The following is a 14,331-nucleotide window of genomic DNA, read 5'->3' on the forward strand; positions in this document are numbered from 1 at the left end:
CACCCTTTCCCTGCTATTTTGCAATTGTTCGGCAGAGACCGTGGTTCCACAGCCTCTGTTTGTAGCAGAACATCTCTTTCAGCTGAAACGTGAACCCCAGAAATAGTTTGCAATTTCATTTGAACTATAAATGCTTTCCAGCATGTCTATGATCAAGAAAAAGCAGGTGCAGGCTAACGGAAGCCCATTCTATGACAGTAAGCTGGGGCTACTTGTCCATTAAGATGATCAATGCTGCCTTTGCATTACTGGCATCATCTGTCAGCAAAGCTCATGATTCCCTTACTTCCCATCTTCCCTAGTATTTCATTATTATGAGACCTATTTCATTACTTTTATTTCCCATACGCCATTACTAATACACCATTGCCGAATGTCTCCTCTTTTTTGCTTCTGTTTCCATGCATTTGCAGGGGGTGGAAAGAGATGTCTGAAGTGTTATAATGGGTTTTTATGACTCTTTACATCCTGGAACATTTGTCAAGCCCAAGACAAACGTTTAGTGAAATGAACGCCTTCATTCCACTGGCACACACCCCCACCATATAAACATGCTCCTTGAACTGTTCATTGGGTAGGCTCTTTCCTGCAAAGAGCAGCTTCCATCGAGGAGGGGGGGGGGATTTGTGAGTGGTTTCAGAGCAACTGATGTTGCTGAAGATAAGTAGGTGTGGACTTAATCAGCCCTTTGGATGGGAAACCACTGGATGAACTATGTAAGAACAGCATACAAAATCAATTATAAGGAAAAAAATCATGAAGAAGAAAGGCTTTCAAGAAAATCTGGGTAAGGCTCATAGTTGACAGGGCACAGGCTTTGCATTCAGAAATTCCCAGGCTCGGCCAGCAAAAGATTCACAATTAATGTGGCTGGGAAAGGCTTCTGCCACAGAGTTAGTGCCAGTCAGTCAGAGCAGACAATACTGGGTTAGATGGACTCATAATCTGACTGCATCCAGCAGAGGTTTTTACACCTCAGTCCATCTGGTCAGTGGGGGGGGGTGTTACTGGAACTAAGCATTCAGGTTTAAAAAAAATAATCTGCCCCAAGGTATCTCCAGTTATCTGTGGCACCTTAAAAATTAACTAACCCACTTATTATGGGATACATTTTCATGGATAACAGCAGTCCACAAATGCTTATGCCAGAATAAATTGGTTACATTTTAAGGTGCCACAAGACTCTTGGTCGTTTTTGTTACAAGAGGCTATCATAGCTAACCCTCGGTTCTGCAACTTGTATAAAGTATCTGCATTTTAAAATGCCCATGATTACTCTTACTTTGCATAATTTAGTCTTCTTCCATTAGGCAAAATGAGGAGTAATAAGCTATGCAGAACACTGACTCTACTTGAAGATGGGAAAAGCCAGGGCTTTTTTTCCCAATCAGAATCCACCAGAACTCAGTTCTGGCACCTCACAGGTGGGTGCAGTTGGCATTATAAGAACACAAGGGAGGTGTTTATTGTGAGTTCTGGTGCCTCTTTTTCTAGAAAAGTAGCAGAGGGAAAAACTTAGTCCCTCCTTTGGCACCCAAGATTCTCGAAGAGGTTTGCATATATATACAGAACAATAGCTGAGATACTTAGGAAACTGAATTCTGCTACCAAGGCTACATTTTGCAGCTTTTCTGCAGTTTTGCTGTTCAATTGTTCCTTGGAGACCAGCTGCCTCCTGCTCACAGAAAGACATCTCTCATGTGTGCTCAAAACAGTGGGGGGACACTTCTCCCCCCCTCCAATCCAGCATGAAAAAAAGAGGGCCGTCTGGCTGAAAAGCACAGGGTGAGCCAGAAAGCAACCTGAAGCTGTTACATCCTTTCAGCTGCTTTAGGAACACCAGTTCTTTAAAAGCAGGACAGCTTTGAAACAAGGGAAAGGTCACACCAGGCCCAGGAAGGTTGTGCTCTCTCCCTTCTCAGGAAGAATATCACAGCAAGGGAGGAAATGTGCCTGGCTCCAGCCATTGGCAGGATAAGAAACAGATGCAGGGATTTTGCTTTCCAATCTGCCCCCTGCTCCGCTAGAAAGAACTGCCCCAATTGTCAGCTCCCCTAGAGGAGAAGGTTGTACTGGTCTCAGTTACTGGCCAAAGAATGAAGGGCAGCTAGGGAGCTGAAGCAGGGATGGGGAATTCATACCTAGCAAGGGCACAGGCCTGCCCCCTACTGGATGTTAAGGACCATTAGTTCCTTTCCTCTTCTGTTCAGATCTCCCTTCTTTTTCTACCTTTTTCTTTTCCTTCCCTTGTGTATTGCTTTTCTATAGTAGGGAAGCCCGAGGGTAGGGCCTGTGCCTTCTTTTCATTTATGTACCAGTTAACACAAGAAATAAATAGCAGCAGCACAGATGCCGTGTCCTTTTGAATGATCCCTACAGAAGATGCCAATTTTGTTTGCTTAAGGTAAATATGAGTGCAGGTGAATGCAGATTCACCAAATCACTCATTTCTTTAGGAAAATAAGAACTTTCCTTTTCAGGACACATGAAGGATACCACCTAGTTACACCTAGGTAACTAATCACCTAGTTACAAGCAGGTCACCATGCTGGGTTTCTATGTCTGTCTCATTGCCCCTTTTTGTTTACTAGTTGTGCCCCCATGAACTTAACAGGAGCTTGACCCGAAGGAATTCTGTAGGGTAATCTCTTCCTTGTGGAAATAAGTGGCAGGGAAAAACTTCACCTGCTAAATTTCTGAGAGGCTGACTTCTGCTAAAAGACAGAAGAGCAGGGTTGTTAAAAGCAAAGGTGGTTTCAGTGGAGAAGGAACTCTTGTAGCTCTGCGCTGAAGAGTGCTGCTAAATGCAAAACCAACTTCATCTTCCAGATGCGCAAGCAATGCACAAAACAAAGCTTCCTATATTTGGATGGGAACAGTGCGGTCCTACCTGTGATCTGAGGTTGCCATCATCCCTGAACATTGGCCATGCTAAGCTGAGGATGGTGGGCTCCATGATGACTGCAGGTGGTGACAGCAGTCACGAAATTAAAAGACGCCTGCTTCTTGGGAGAAAAGCAATGACAAACCTAGACAGCATCTTAAAAAGCAGAGACATCACCTTGCCAACAAAGGTCCGTATAGTTAAAGCTTTGGTTTTCCCAGTAGTGATGTATGGAAGTGAGAGCTGGACCATAAAGAAGGCTGATCACCGAAGAATTGATGCTTTTGAATTATGGTATTGGAGGAGACTCTTGAGAGTCCCATGGACTGCAAGAAGATCAAACCTATCCATTCTTAAGGAAATCAGCCCTGAGTGCTCACTGGAAGGACAGATTCTGAAGCTGAGGCTCCAATACTTTGGCCACCTCAAGAGAAGACTCCCTGGAAAAGACCCTGATGTTGGGAAAGATTGAGGGCACAAGGAGAAGGGGACAACAGAGGACAAGACGGTTGGACAGTGTTCTTGAAGCTACCAGCATGAGTTTGACCAAACTGTGGGAGGCAGTGGAAGACAGAGCCTGGCGTGCTCTGGTCCATGGGGTCACAAAGAGTCGGACACGACTAAACCACTAAACAACAAAAGGTCACCTCTGTCCTAAACAAAACAGGCAGGTCCACGTTCTGATGTACAGCATCTCAACCCGGATGTAGCAACAGAGCTGAACAACTATCACAAAATGAATACATGGTCTTATGTCCTTAGATAATCTGACTAAAGTATCCTGTCCCCTTCTTCCCACTGCAGCAGCCTGCATGCCTCTATGGGGGTGGGGTGTCCTCCTGAACAATGTAGGATGGGGTACAGGGAGGAATAGATGGAAAATCTTATTTCCATGAACTTCCTTTAAACTTATTTTAGGATCTATGCCACTATACAAACACCACTCTATCCCATTCAACCAAAAGCCCAGAGAACAGAGGAAGGGGATGAAGTTTCCACAGCTAACTTCTACCTTATTTTCTTTCTATTAAAGATCCAGTTAATATGTAACTATTGTGGTAGGATTGTCTGGTGACTCGATCTCACAGCAAACCAAATAATGTCTGAATGAAACAACTACACAGGATCTCAGGGAACTCATTAGAACTGCTTGTGCCAACATCCGCTGGCTTTTACGGGAAAAAAATGTCAATGTGGGTTATACCTATGTAATCCTGGTGAGGTTATGTGATTCTGTCATTTGGTTATTATTGGTACAGGGAAGGGAGACCCATACAAAATGAGTAATAATGTGTGTTTCAGGAGCACATGGACAACCTGAATTGCAGGTGCACATGGACAACCTCAACAGCAGTTGCAGTCAAATGGCATCAGTGTGACATGGCAGGAACACATTGAAGAAGCAAAGTGGAAAGATGAGAAACATGGTTCCCACAAGACTAGTTTATCAGTTTGGGGAAGTAGAGGCTGCACACAAAAAGGTCAGCACTAAAACCTTGAAAAGAGCATCCACACAGTGGCACAATCCAGATGAATTAATTAGGCTTGGAAATCTGAACTGTAGTCAAACGAAGTAACTTTCAATCTAAGGAAGAGTCTGCGGAATTGTGCAGGCTGAAGATCCTGGCTTGACAAAGAAAATCTTCACCTGAAAAAAGCAAACAACACTGCTTTCCACTCCTAGCTTTCATTTTATATTTTTGTGCATGTTCTACTGGTTCCCATCACTCTGCCTGTTTCGTATGGTGTCATTTCACCTCTTTGCTTTGAGAACACTATTTTGTGATACAAAGACATCACTTTAATGTTCTACGCTTTATTTTGGAAACTAGATTTGTTTGCTAGCTTTCTAAAGTGAATCTTACAGAGTTCCCTCCCCCCCCCCCCACGTGGTAATATGTACCTGTCAAGTAAGCTGGTATTTGGCAGTAGCACATTAACCTACTAATCTTTCTTTGCATAAAACTCAAACAGTCATCTCAGGGAATGCAAAAGGGGCAGGAGTCAAGGATGGAAGAACAGTGATTTACTCCCCAACACCACCAACATGTCTGGTATTGGAGCATGAAGAACCCAACAAGCGAACAGAGAACAAACAAAGATGAAATTTACATTGTGGCTTTTGCGTCATGTGCCTCTCTGAGAAATTTGCTAATCAATATTGGCAGAATCTAGTGAAGGTACTCTAAACTGAAATTGCTATAAGATGATGTTTAAATATAAATGAAGAAGGAAACTCCCAGCACAAAACTGCCTTAAGACTGCGATCCCCAGCACACTTGCCAGGGAATAAGCCCCACTGGAAAGTGGTCTGTGCTTATGGTACAAAAAGGACCACATAGCACGAGGTGCTCAGAGTCTGCTTACAAAGTGGCAACTGCCTTCATCTCACAGGGAAGACAATGGGTTTGGAAGACACCAAGTACCTCTCATGAATCTCTCATCAATCTGGCACTAGCAGTTGCACGTAATTTCCACTGGCAATCATTTCAGAGCAATCATCCATGCTTTTCAGATGAGAAAGGGAGAAGAAACAGCTTGAACGCTTTGAGGAAGGTAAAATACCTAGTCTGGAGGAGGAACTAAACAGAAATATCCTTAAGAAAAATATTAGTTTAGAAGCACAATCCCAGTTATAAGCTTATGTATTTTCTAAGTGTTCCTGTTTAGATTTCTATTATTCCGGGGGTGTGTGTATTTTTTTACATTTTTAAAATGAGTATTGTGACATTTACACAACACATGGAAAGACAGGATAAAGCAGCCAAGTGACATGGCTCTAATATTGTTTTTTAAAATATACTATTTTCTTTGATTCTAATGCATTCACAGCAACAATCCTTTTTCTTGGTGACCAGCTTCACAGCACAGGCAGCAGATTTGATTTTAGGATTTGTATTGTATTTAGGAACACTAAGAAGCAGACAAAAAGCAAGGTGACTACCTAAATGGGTTACAGATACCTGAGCACCTCTGCATTCTCTGCTTCTCACACCATTCTCTTAAGCAAGAGAGGTGACAAAAGGGGGGGGGGAGAGAGAAAGGTATGGGTTGCATTCATTAGCTGGGGTGATGGGCCTGAACTCAGGAGACAGAAACAAAAGAGACAATTCCACCTCCTGATTTTGGGGCTGAGACTTTGCTCCTACTTTCAAGAAAAAATATTCCCCTCCTTGTGTTACAACTAAAATAAAAACACATTCTGAGACCAGGGCTGCAAGGTCTTTGTTCCCAGAAGCATGAAATGAACTGGCACCCCCTATCGCCACCAGTTCCGGATACATGAACTGTTGACTCCTCACTGCCCACACAAGGTCAGTGCTCTCATTCCCGGATTTGCTGGACGCCTCCCTATTTTCATGATCTCAACCGTGCACCAAGAGATCAGATGCATTGCATGGACGTATGCACAGCAGTCCTACATGTGTGTCTGCACCAGGAAGGAAATGCATGTGTGATAATATCTATGTATGGGAAACACATAAGCACAAGGATGGAGAATTTGTGCAAGAGAAGAGAAAGAGTGCTTGTATGTGCATGAGGTTATACAGCCAGTGTTTTTCATATCACATTTGGAACCAGACAGCATTCAATTTCTGAAATAACTGGTACTGGGGCTTGAAAGTCCCTGTGCCCCCCCCCCGCCTGAAATTCACATCTTCCAACTTCGGAAACTATCCTAATTCAAGTCCCACTAAACTCAGAGGAATGTATTCTGAGTAAACATGCTTACCAGCAGGTGAGAACTACATTACACTTCTCTGATTTGATGAAAAGCCTCTTGTAGATTAACAGAGGAATCCTACACATATCTCTATCCCATGCAAGGCATACTGAATTTAATGAGACTTGCTCCTGGGGTCTGCAGCCTAAGGCACTCCGTTATTTAAAAACACAGCCTAGAGTAGCTCGAGGCTCTGAAACGAAAGGAAACCTGGAACCTTAAAAATAAAAATAATTAAAAGTCCCTGCTTACCCATAAAACTGGCTGGTTCGCCTTCCAGAGGTCTCTCAGACTTGCCTGCCTCACTGGGCGCTACTATGGCTAACCTGACCCATTTCCTTAGAACTGGGCGGGAGAGAAACACAAACTCACTAAAATAAAAGAAGCGCGAAGGAAGCAAAGGGAAGGTGGGAGTGTGCGCGCGCGGGGGGGAAAAAGAGGCGCACGCTCCTCGCCACGACGCCTTCGATCCTATGCACGTTTCTTTAGAAACAAGTCCCACCAAATTCATTCTGACCAAGCACGCGCGCAACATTGGACTGAGTGGGGGGGGGGGAGAAGGAGAAAGGGAAATAATGTAGGTGCATGAAGGTTTTTAAAATGAGCGACTGACAGCGAGGCAAAGATGGGGCTGGCGATGGAGCTTGGAGAGCAAGGGAGGGGAAGGTACACGAGGCGCGCACAGGGGGAGAGAGAGAGAGACGGCGGGTATTGTGAAGGAGCCCATGTGGCGAGGGAGCAAGGATGCTGAGCGCCGCGGCCCCGCTCCGCCCTGCCTTGCCCGCCGGTGGGGGCGTCGTCGTCCTGGGCGCTTACCTGAGCAGTTGCTGCCCGCCTTCCCTTTGCCGGCGGCGCAATCCGCGGCCGGCGCGGCCGGCGAGAGCGGGTTGGACGTCCGCGCCGGGGCCAGAGCGCACAGGGCCACCGCGAGCGCCAGGATGGCGGCGGCGCTGCAGCAGCCGGGCGAGGCCCGGGGCCGGGCGGGGGCCGCCATGGCGAGGGCTGGCGAGAGGCCGGGGAGGGGGCCCGCTGCCGCAGGGCCCAGCTGGGGATCAGCGGGCGCCGCCCGGAGGAGCGCGGACCCGCCGGCCTTGCTGCTGCCAACCAGCCCTCCGCATCCCGGGCCGCCTCTGGGCTCTTCGGAACCGCGGCTGCTGCTGCTGCTCGACCCTCCTCCTCCTTTTCCCGGGCGCCCTGCCTCTTCCCGGAGCCCCTTTGTGCGCTTCGGTGGCGGCTGCTGCTGCTGCTGCCGTCGCGGGCGATGCTGCCGCTGCTACTGCTCCGGCTACAACAAAGGGATGGGAGGGGTGGGAGATGGAGAGGAGGGGAGGGGGAGAGGCAGGGAGTGGGGGCCACGTGACGCTGCTGCTGCCGCCGCCAGCCTCCTCCCCCGGGACCGGGGCAGGATAGGGGGTCCGGCGCCGGGCTGCCACGCCTCCCTCTTCCGGACCGCCGGCCACTACGCCGACACCCCTGTGGAGTCGGGGCGCGCTCCTCCGCCTGCGCGCCCGCCTTGGGAGAACGATCTCTCCCCACCCGCCGCCGCTCAAGCCATCGACGGTAATCGGGAGCCCGGCTCTCCCACCTCGTCTTTAGGCACACTTGGGGAGAGAGCAGGAGTCTCCCCTCGCGAAAGCAAGCAGGCCCGCCACGGGTGCGCTGGGGGAGAAGGGGAGCGATGGCTTGCCACAGACTTTTGCCCCCCCCTCCCTTTTGGTTGGTTGGTTGGTTGTCTGTCCCCCCCTGCTCTCATTTACTTGGGAGTAAAGAAACGCCCAAGGCAGAAGGCTGATCCCCGAATAATTGATGCTTTTGAATTTTGGTGCTCTTGAGAGTCCCATGGACTGCAAGAAGATCAAACCTATCCATTCTGAAGGAAATCAGCCCTGAGTGCTCACTGGAAGGACAGATCGTGAAGCTGAGGCTCCAATACTTTGGCCACCTCATGAGAAGAGAAGACTCCCTGGAAAAGACCCTGATGTTGGGAAAGATGGAGGGCACAAGGAGAAGGGGACGACAGAGGACGAGATGATTGGACAGCGTTCTCGAAGCTACCAGCATGAGTTTGACCAAGCTGCGGGAGGCAGCGGAAGACAGAAGTGCCTGGCGTGCTCTGGTCCATGGGGTCATGAAGAGTCGGACAAGACTAAACAACAACAACGAAGAAACGCCACTTAGCTCTGGGCGAGGAGCAAAGCCCATTGCCCTCAGCAAGGAAGCCTATCCTGGAGAACTCCCTGCCATGTGCTATTTCCATATAAGTAGGTTCAGGATTCAGGTGTGAGTGCTCTGTAACTTCCTCCTCCTGAAGTTTGGCAGAGGCAAAAAGGTCAGGGCAAACAAGCAGAGATGCACCTTGGTTCCCTTGCACCGTTGACAAGGAGCTGAAGCTGCACCCCCACTCTGTCTTTGTGTCCCTCCCCACCACCAGAAACTTTTTGACACCTTTTGCACTCCACCTGTGAACACATCTAATTGTACATGGGTGGGCTCCTAGCCATTCCAAGCTAGCGTAGAGAGATGCATTTTTTGTGACCCCCTAGTACAACCCTGCAAAAAAAATGATTGCCTGGGGGGGGGTGCTTTGGTAGTTTCTGCTTGGCTCAAGTGAAAGGGCACACAGCTGTACCATGGAGCTAACATTAGCACAATCAGATGATCTGAACCAGGGGTCAGCAACCTTTTTCAGCCGTGGGCCAGTCCACCGTCCCTCAGACCATGTGGTGAGCCGGACTATTTTTTTTGGGGGGGGGGGAAATCAACGCATTCCTATGCCCCACAAACAACCCACAGATGCATTTTAAATAAAAGCACACATTGTACTCATGTAAAAACACCAGGCAGGCCCCACAAATAACCCAGAGATGCATTTTAAATAAAAGGACACATTCTACTCATGTAAAAACACGCTGATTCCCGGGCCAGATTAAGAAGGCAATTGGGCCACATCTGGCCCCCGGCCTACCCCTGGTCTGAACCATCTACCCTGGCCTCAAATAACCAATACAAAATTAAGCCTGTTGCTTTCAGATGGGTTAAGGCTGTTTTGTTTTGTCTGGAGTTCAGTGCTGGTTTGTGGCCTATAGACTTGATTTTCGTATGATAGAATATGATTCAGGTTGGTAAGATTCTGGTGGTGAAGGAGAAGAGAGACAGAATGTAGAAGCATTCAGTTTCAGACAGAGGCAAGGTTTTCTGGGGAGTGTGAGGTAGGCCGCCAGATGTCATTTGTGGCTGAGCTGGGATTTGCACCAAGACCTCCTTGATCAAGTTCAGCTCCCCAGCCATTGTGCCACACTGCTGCATGGTTTATTAGAGGAGGCACAAAACAGATACCGGTCTCTCTTCATTCAGCCAAGAGGTAAATGCACAGACACGCCACATCTTGCCTCGTTATCCCAATCAATAGAGCATAAGTGACTGAGTGTCTTTCCAATTGTCAGGGAGAGGTGGGTGTTGTTGGAGAAAAAAATGTCAGTTCTCTTCCCTGTTGTAGGACTCCCACTTTGAGCTTCTTTAAACAAACCAAGTGCCTTCCAGTTTCTGTCGGGTGAGCCCTGTACCTGAGTTACATCTGTGCTTTGCCACCAGCCAAACATTTTACACTGGGGAAGGCTCAAACCTTGTCCAATTGCTACTGCAGAATAACTCCTTTTACTGCTACAGTTAAAAAAACACGCAGCCTAGTCCCTAGGCATGTTTCCCTGGAAGTTAGCAAGCTCTTCTTTCAAGGTAAACATCTGTTGAATTGCCACCTGAAGAGAGGTTGGGGTAAACAAGTCTACTTTGAGGCTCCTTGCATTGAATTAGAAACAAAAACTTAAACCAGTTGCCAACTTAAATACCTAAGCTTTCCAACTTTTCGGGGGGGGGGGAATAGCCCTGAGTGTTTAAAAACTTTGTAAATATTTTTATTATTAATGAGAAGAGAGACAAAATTTCTGTGCCTTAGAGGTAGTCCTCGCCAGAAACCCCAAGTGGGGCCCATGAACTAGTGAGAGAGAGAAGTGCTGTTGAACTGAATGGAAACGGTATCCAGTGCTTGGTCAGCATATAAGTGACAAGAAAGTTTCTCTCTCCCGATCCTTTTCAATATGCCTTTGCATGGGCAGAAAAGCAAAGGGAAGGCAAACAGGCATGGCACTTCTTAGCTCCCCCTCCCTCTTTTCAAATATTTCTTCCATGGGCTGTGCAAATCTTGCAAAAGGGGAAGGGAACAGAGTTAGCACTTTTTCCATTCTGGGGCTTTTCCTCCCTTCCAACTGGAGACCTTGTGAGGTTGAGCCTGCATTAGAACGGCCTAGTCAACTTTCCATTCATGCTTTTGGTAACAGCCTCTGCTGGTTAATCATTTGTCATTTCAGAGCAACTTCATTAATAAGAGCTGTCCTTCCTTTCTTTGATTTTGATTTTTGCAAATGTACTGAGAAAAGGAAGAATTGCGGTCAGTGATAATAAAATAATAAAAATACTCCATTGATTTGGGGGGGGGGGGAGATCTTCCATGAACAGCAAAAACAGAGGAGGTGGAATGGCCTCAGAACTTCTCCCAACATCCTTAAAAACCTAAAGAGGTGACATCTATCCTCCTCCTGTCCAACTTTGTGCCATCACAGCTGCCCAGGCAAACCCTTCGTTGCAGAAAGGAGTGGAGGAATTAGAGTTGCAAGAGGCCCTGTGAAGTCCAGCAAGTGGTCTGTGCTGCAGAAACTCTGCTTGCATCAGGTTGGGACCCCTGGCTTAGATAGCTGCCTTTGCGTTATGCTTCATAATGTCCTGGCTACCAGTCACAGGAGAACATGGACTCAGATGATGTCCCGCCCCCCCCAAAAAAAACTTTAGTGCTGAGATCTGTGATACATATGCAAAAACGCTGTTCAAAGGCGTAGCAGGCAACACACATATCTTCCAAAGGTGCAGTTACCCAACAGCGCTGAGGAGATATGGCCACTCAAGCAAAGACGACATTGATCCAACAACAACATAGAAACCCAGAATTGTAGAGCTGGAAGGGACCCCAAGGATCATAGTCCTGCCCCCTGGAGTGCAGAAATCTCAGCTAAAACTTCCAGGAGAGATGGCAATCCAGCCTCTGCTTTAAAACCTCCACAATCTTCCAAGGGAGTCTGTTCCAACTCTTGCTGTCAGAAAGTTTTTCCTGATGTTTAGTCAGAATCTTCTTTTTTGTAACTTGAAGCCATTGGTTTGGATCCTACCCTTCAGAGCAGGGAAAAAACAAGCTTGCTCCATCCTCCACGTGACAGCCAATTAGATATTTGAAGATGGCTATCCTATTTCCTGTCTGTCTCCTCTTTTCCAGGCTAAACATGCCCAGCTCCTTCAATCGTTCTTCATACGGCTTGGTTTCTAGACCCTTGATCATCTTGGTCATCCTCCTCTGCACACATTCCAGCTTGCTGATATCCTTATTAAATTGTGGTGCTCAGAACTGGACACAGTACTCTAGGTGAGGTCTGACCAAGGCAGAATAGAGTTGGGACTATTACTTCCCTTGATCTGGACACTGTTCTACTGTTGATGCCCCATCATGCAATCCTGGTATAAAGGAAAGGGCCAGCACAGTTTAGCGATGCCTGCTGTTCTGATCTTTAGTCCTTGCTAATGTTCTGCCTGGGTGACTGGACCTGCTCCATCTGTTCACACCTCTGTTCATGCCTTCAGGACCTAGGTGAAGGGGTCAATGTCACTGCCTCCTGCAAAGTGGATGGGGGCAGATAGGGCATCACCCCACTGTGAGCCAGCCCGCTGGAGCCCTCCCCAAGGTCCTCTGCAAACCACCCATCAGTGCTATCCTGACTTGGGCAGTCCATGACACATAACTTCTTTCCAAAAGCTAGAGACTGACTTTTTAAAAATGAAAGCTCAGAGTCGGGGATCCCTGCTGGCATGGGCCCAGGTGCAATTACTTCAATTGCGCCATTATAAATCCGGCCTGGTTGAGATCCCAGGAATTCCTGTAGCCTGGTGTCCAAACAAGTCACTTATCAATCACAGCGCTGACTTAATGCATTGGCTAAACATTCTGACAGGCAGGAGAAGACAGCCTGGCTCATTTAACAGAAATTGCTTAGGTTATGCTTCCTAGCTTGCTTTCTAGATAGGCAGGCCAACTTACCTCAGAGTCTGAAGCCTTCTTGTGCACTGGGTTGGTGAACCTGTCCTAATTAATCTCCCTCCACTGACTTTAATTGAGGAGCAGGAGAAATGAAGAGCAGAAACACTGCAGCAACTGATAATACTTGAATTCAGCAAAGGCAATAGTAGTCATGTTTCAAAGGTATCCTCTCAGTTACCAGTACATACTAATAACTTGGGAAGCTTTTAGATGTAGGGCTCTCTAATTCTGTGCATGCTGTACATACATGTAAGTCCACTGATCTATAGCAAAGAAAAAAATTGCAGGAGGGCTAAGAAAACATCACAGTAATCAATATGAGAGAAGACAAGGTTTTGAATAAGGGTTAGAGTCATTAGAATTTTGGAAATATTATAGGAAGAAAACTGACAGTCTTTAAAGCATCAGTAGGAATGTAGGAATTGTTGATTATAGTTCTATCCATATTGTACTGACCAACAATGCCTCTTCAAGGTTTTAGACAGGGGTCTTTTTCCCAGTGCTACCTCAATTTGCCCGGGATTGAACCTGTCCCATGTAAATCTACACCATACATTTAAAGCACATGGCTTTCCCCAAAGAATCCTGGAATCTGTAGTTTTTTAAGGTGTTGGGAGTTGTAGCACTACAGTTCCCACAACTCTTTGTGGAAAGCCATTCATAATGTATGGCAAGTGTATGGCAAACTCTTGAAATTTGCTGAGAAGGCTCAAGGGAGATGATGCAAGCTGAGAGAAGGCAAAAGTGAAGGTTTGGGGAAATCCCAGTAAACAGTGGCGTAGCGTGGGGGGTGCCAGGGGTGCCGGCCGCACCGGGCGCAACTTCTGGGGGGGGCGCGAGTCCAGAGGGAAGGGGAACGCCCCTCGCTCAGCCCGCGCATCCCTCGCCCGCCGGCCGCTTCCCCTCCTCGCCTCGCTCAGCGCCGCCGCCGCGGATGCCGCCCAGACCCCCCAGCGCCCAGGGCCATTTCCCGGGGAGCCTCCTCTGGCACATGCCCCGCGCAGGAGGAGGAGGAGGCGGCTCCGGGATGCTCCCTCCCGCCCCGGGAGGCAGAACGCAACGCACAACACACACACCCCCTGTCGCCCCCGCGGCAGAGCAAGGCAGCCAGACGCGGAGCAGGGAGAAAGGCTCGGGCTCACCTTGGGGCAGCCTCCGTAGGAGGAGGAGGAGAAGCCGCCGCTGCCGCTGCCGCTGCCGCTGCCGCCGCCTCCGTGCACCCCCAGCACCGGGAGAGAGGCCGCTGGCCGCCCGGCGGGCCGTGGTTCCTTCCTCCGCCGGGCGCCCAAGGGGAGGGGGCTTCGGCTGCCTCGGCCCGCGGGGGCTCCACAAATAATAAATTTAATAAATTCTTTTTTTTAATAAGATATTTATTAAAGTTTTCAATTTTATACAAAGAGAAAAATGCAAAAAATTTAGAAAAAATATATATTAAAAACACATAAAATTCACAACTTATTTTTCAATAACATATTTCCCTGACCTCCTCATACCTCCCCTTCTTGTTTTCTAGTTCAAATTATTTGTTCAGCAAATCCTTATCTCATAGCATTACCGCTAAATAACACCTTATTTTCTATCCAAGTT

General features: G+C 47.7%; 2 protein-coding genes across 6 annotated transcripts in view; one reads left to right on the forward strand and one right to left on the reverse strand.

Moving 5' to 3' along the window:
• The window catches only part of ABITRAM (actin binding transcription modulator), a 180,525-nt gene that overhangs the window by 112,731 nt on the left and 53,463 nt on the right, over nt 1-14,331 (forward strand). The window lies entirely within an intron of this gene.
• TMEFF1 (transmembrane protein with EGF like and two follistatin like domains 1) overlaps nt 1-14,331 on the reverse strand; it is a 106,368-nt gene that overhangs the window by 65,647 nt on the left and 26,390 nt on the right. Inside the window, exon 1 of one of the 5 annotated variants that reach the window (XM_083519512.1) lies at nt 7,425-8,006. The exons of 3 other annotated variants lie outside the window; for them this stretch is intronic. In XM_083519512.1, coding sequence (XP_083375638.1) covers nt 7,425-7,602 — 178 coding nt within the window. In that variant the 5' untranslated portion in view covers nt 7,603-8,006. Of the gene's footprint in view, nt 1-7,424; nt 8,007-14,331 lie in introns of those variants that run through there. One more of the 5 variants, XM_083519510.1, reaches the window with a different exon arrangement.

Source organism: Podarcis liolepis (assembly GCF_965112155.1).
Source record: "Podarcis liolepis genome assembly, chromosome: 8".
Classification (NCBI taxonomy): Eukaryota; Metazoa; Chordata; class Lepidosauria; order Squamata; family Lacertidae; genus Podarcis; species Podarcis liolepis.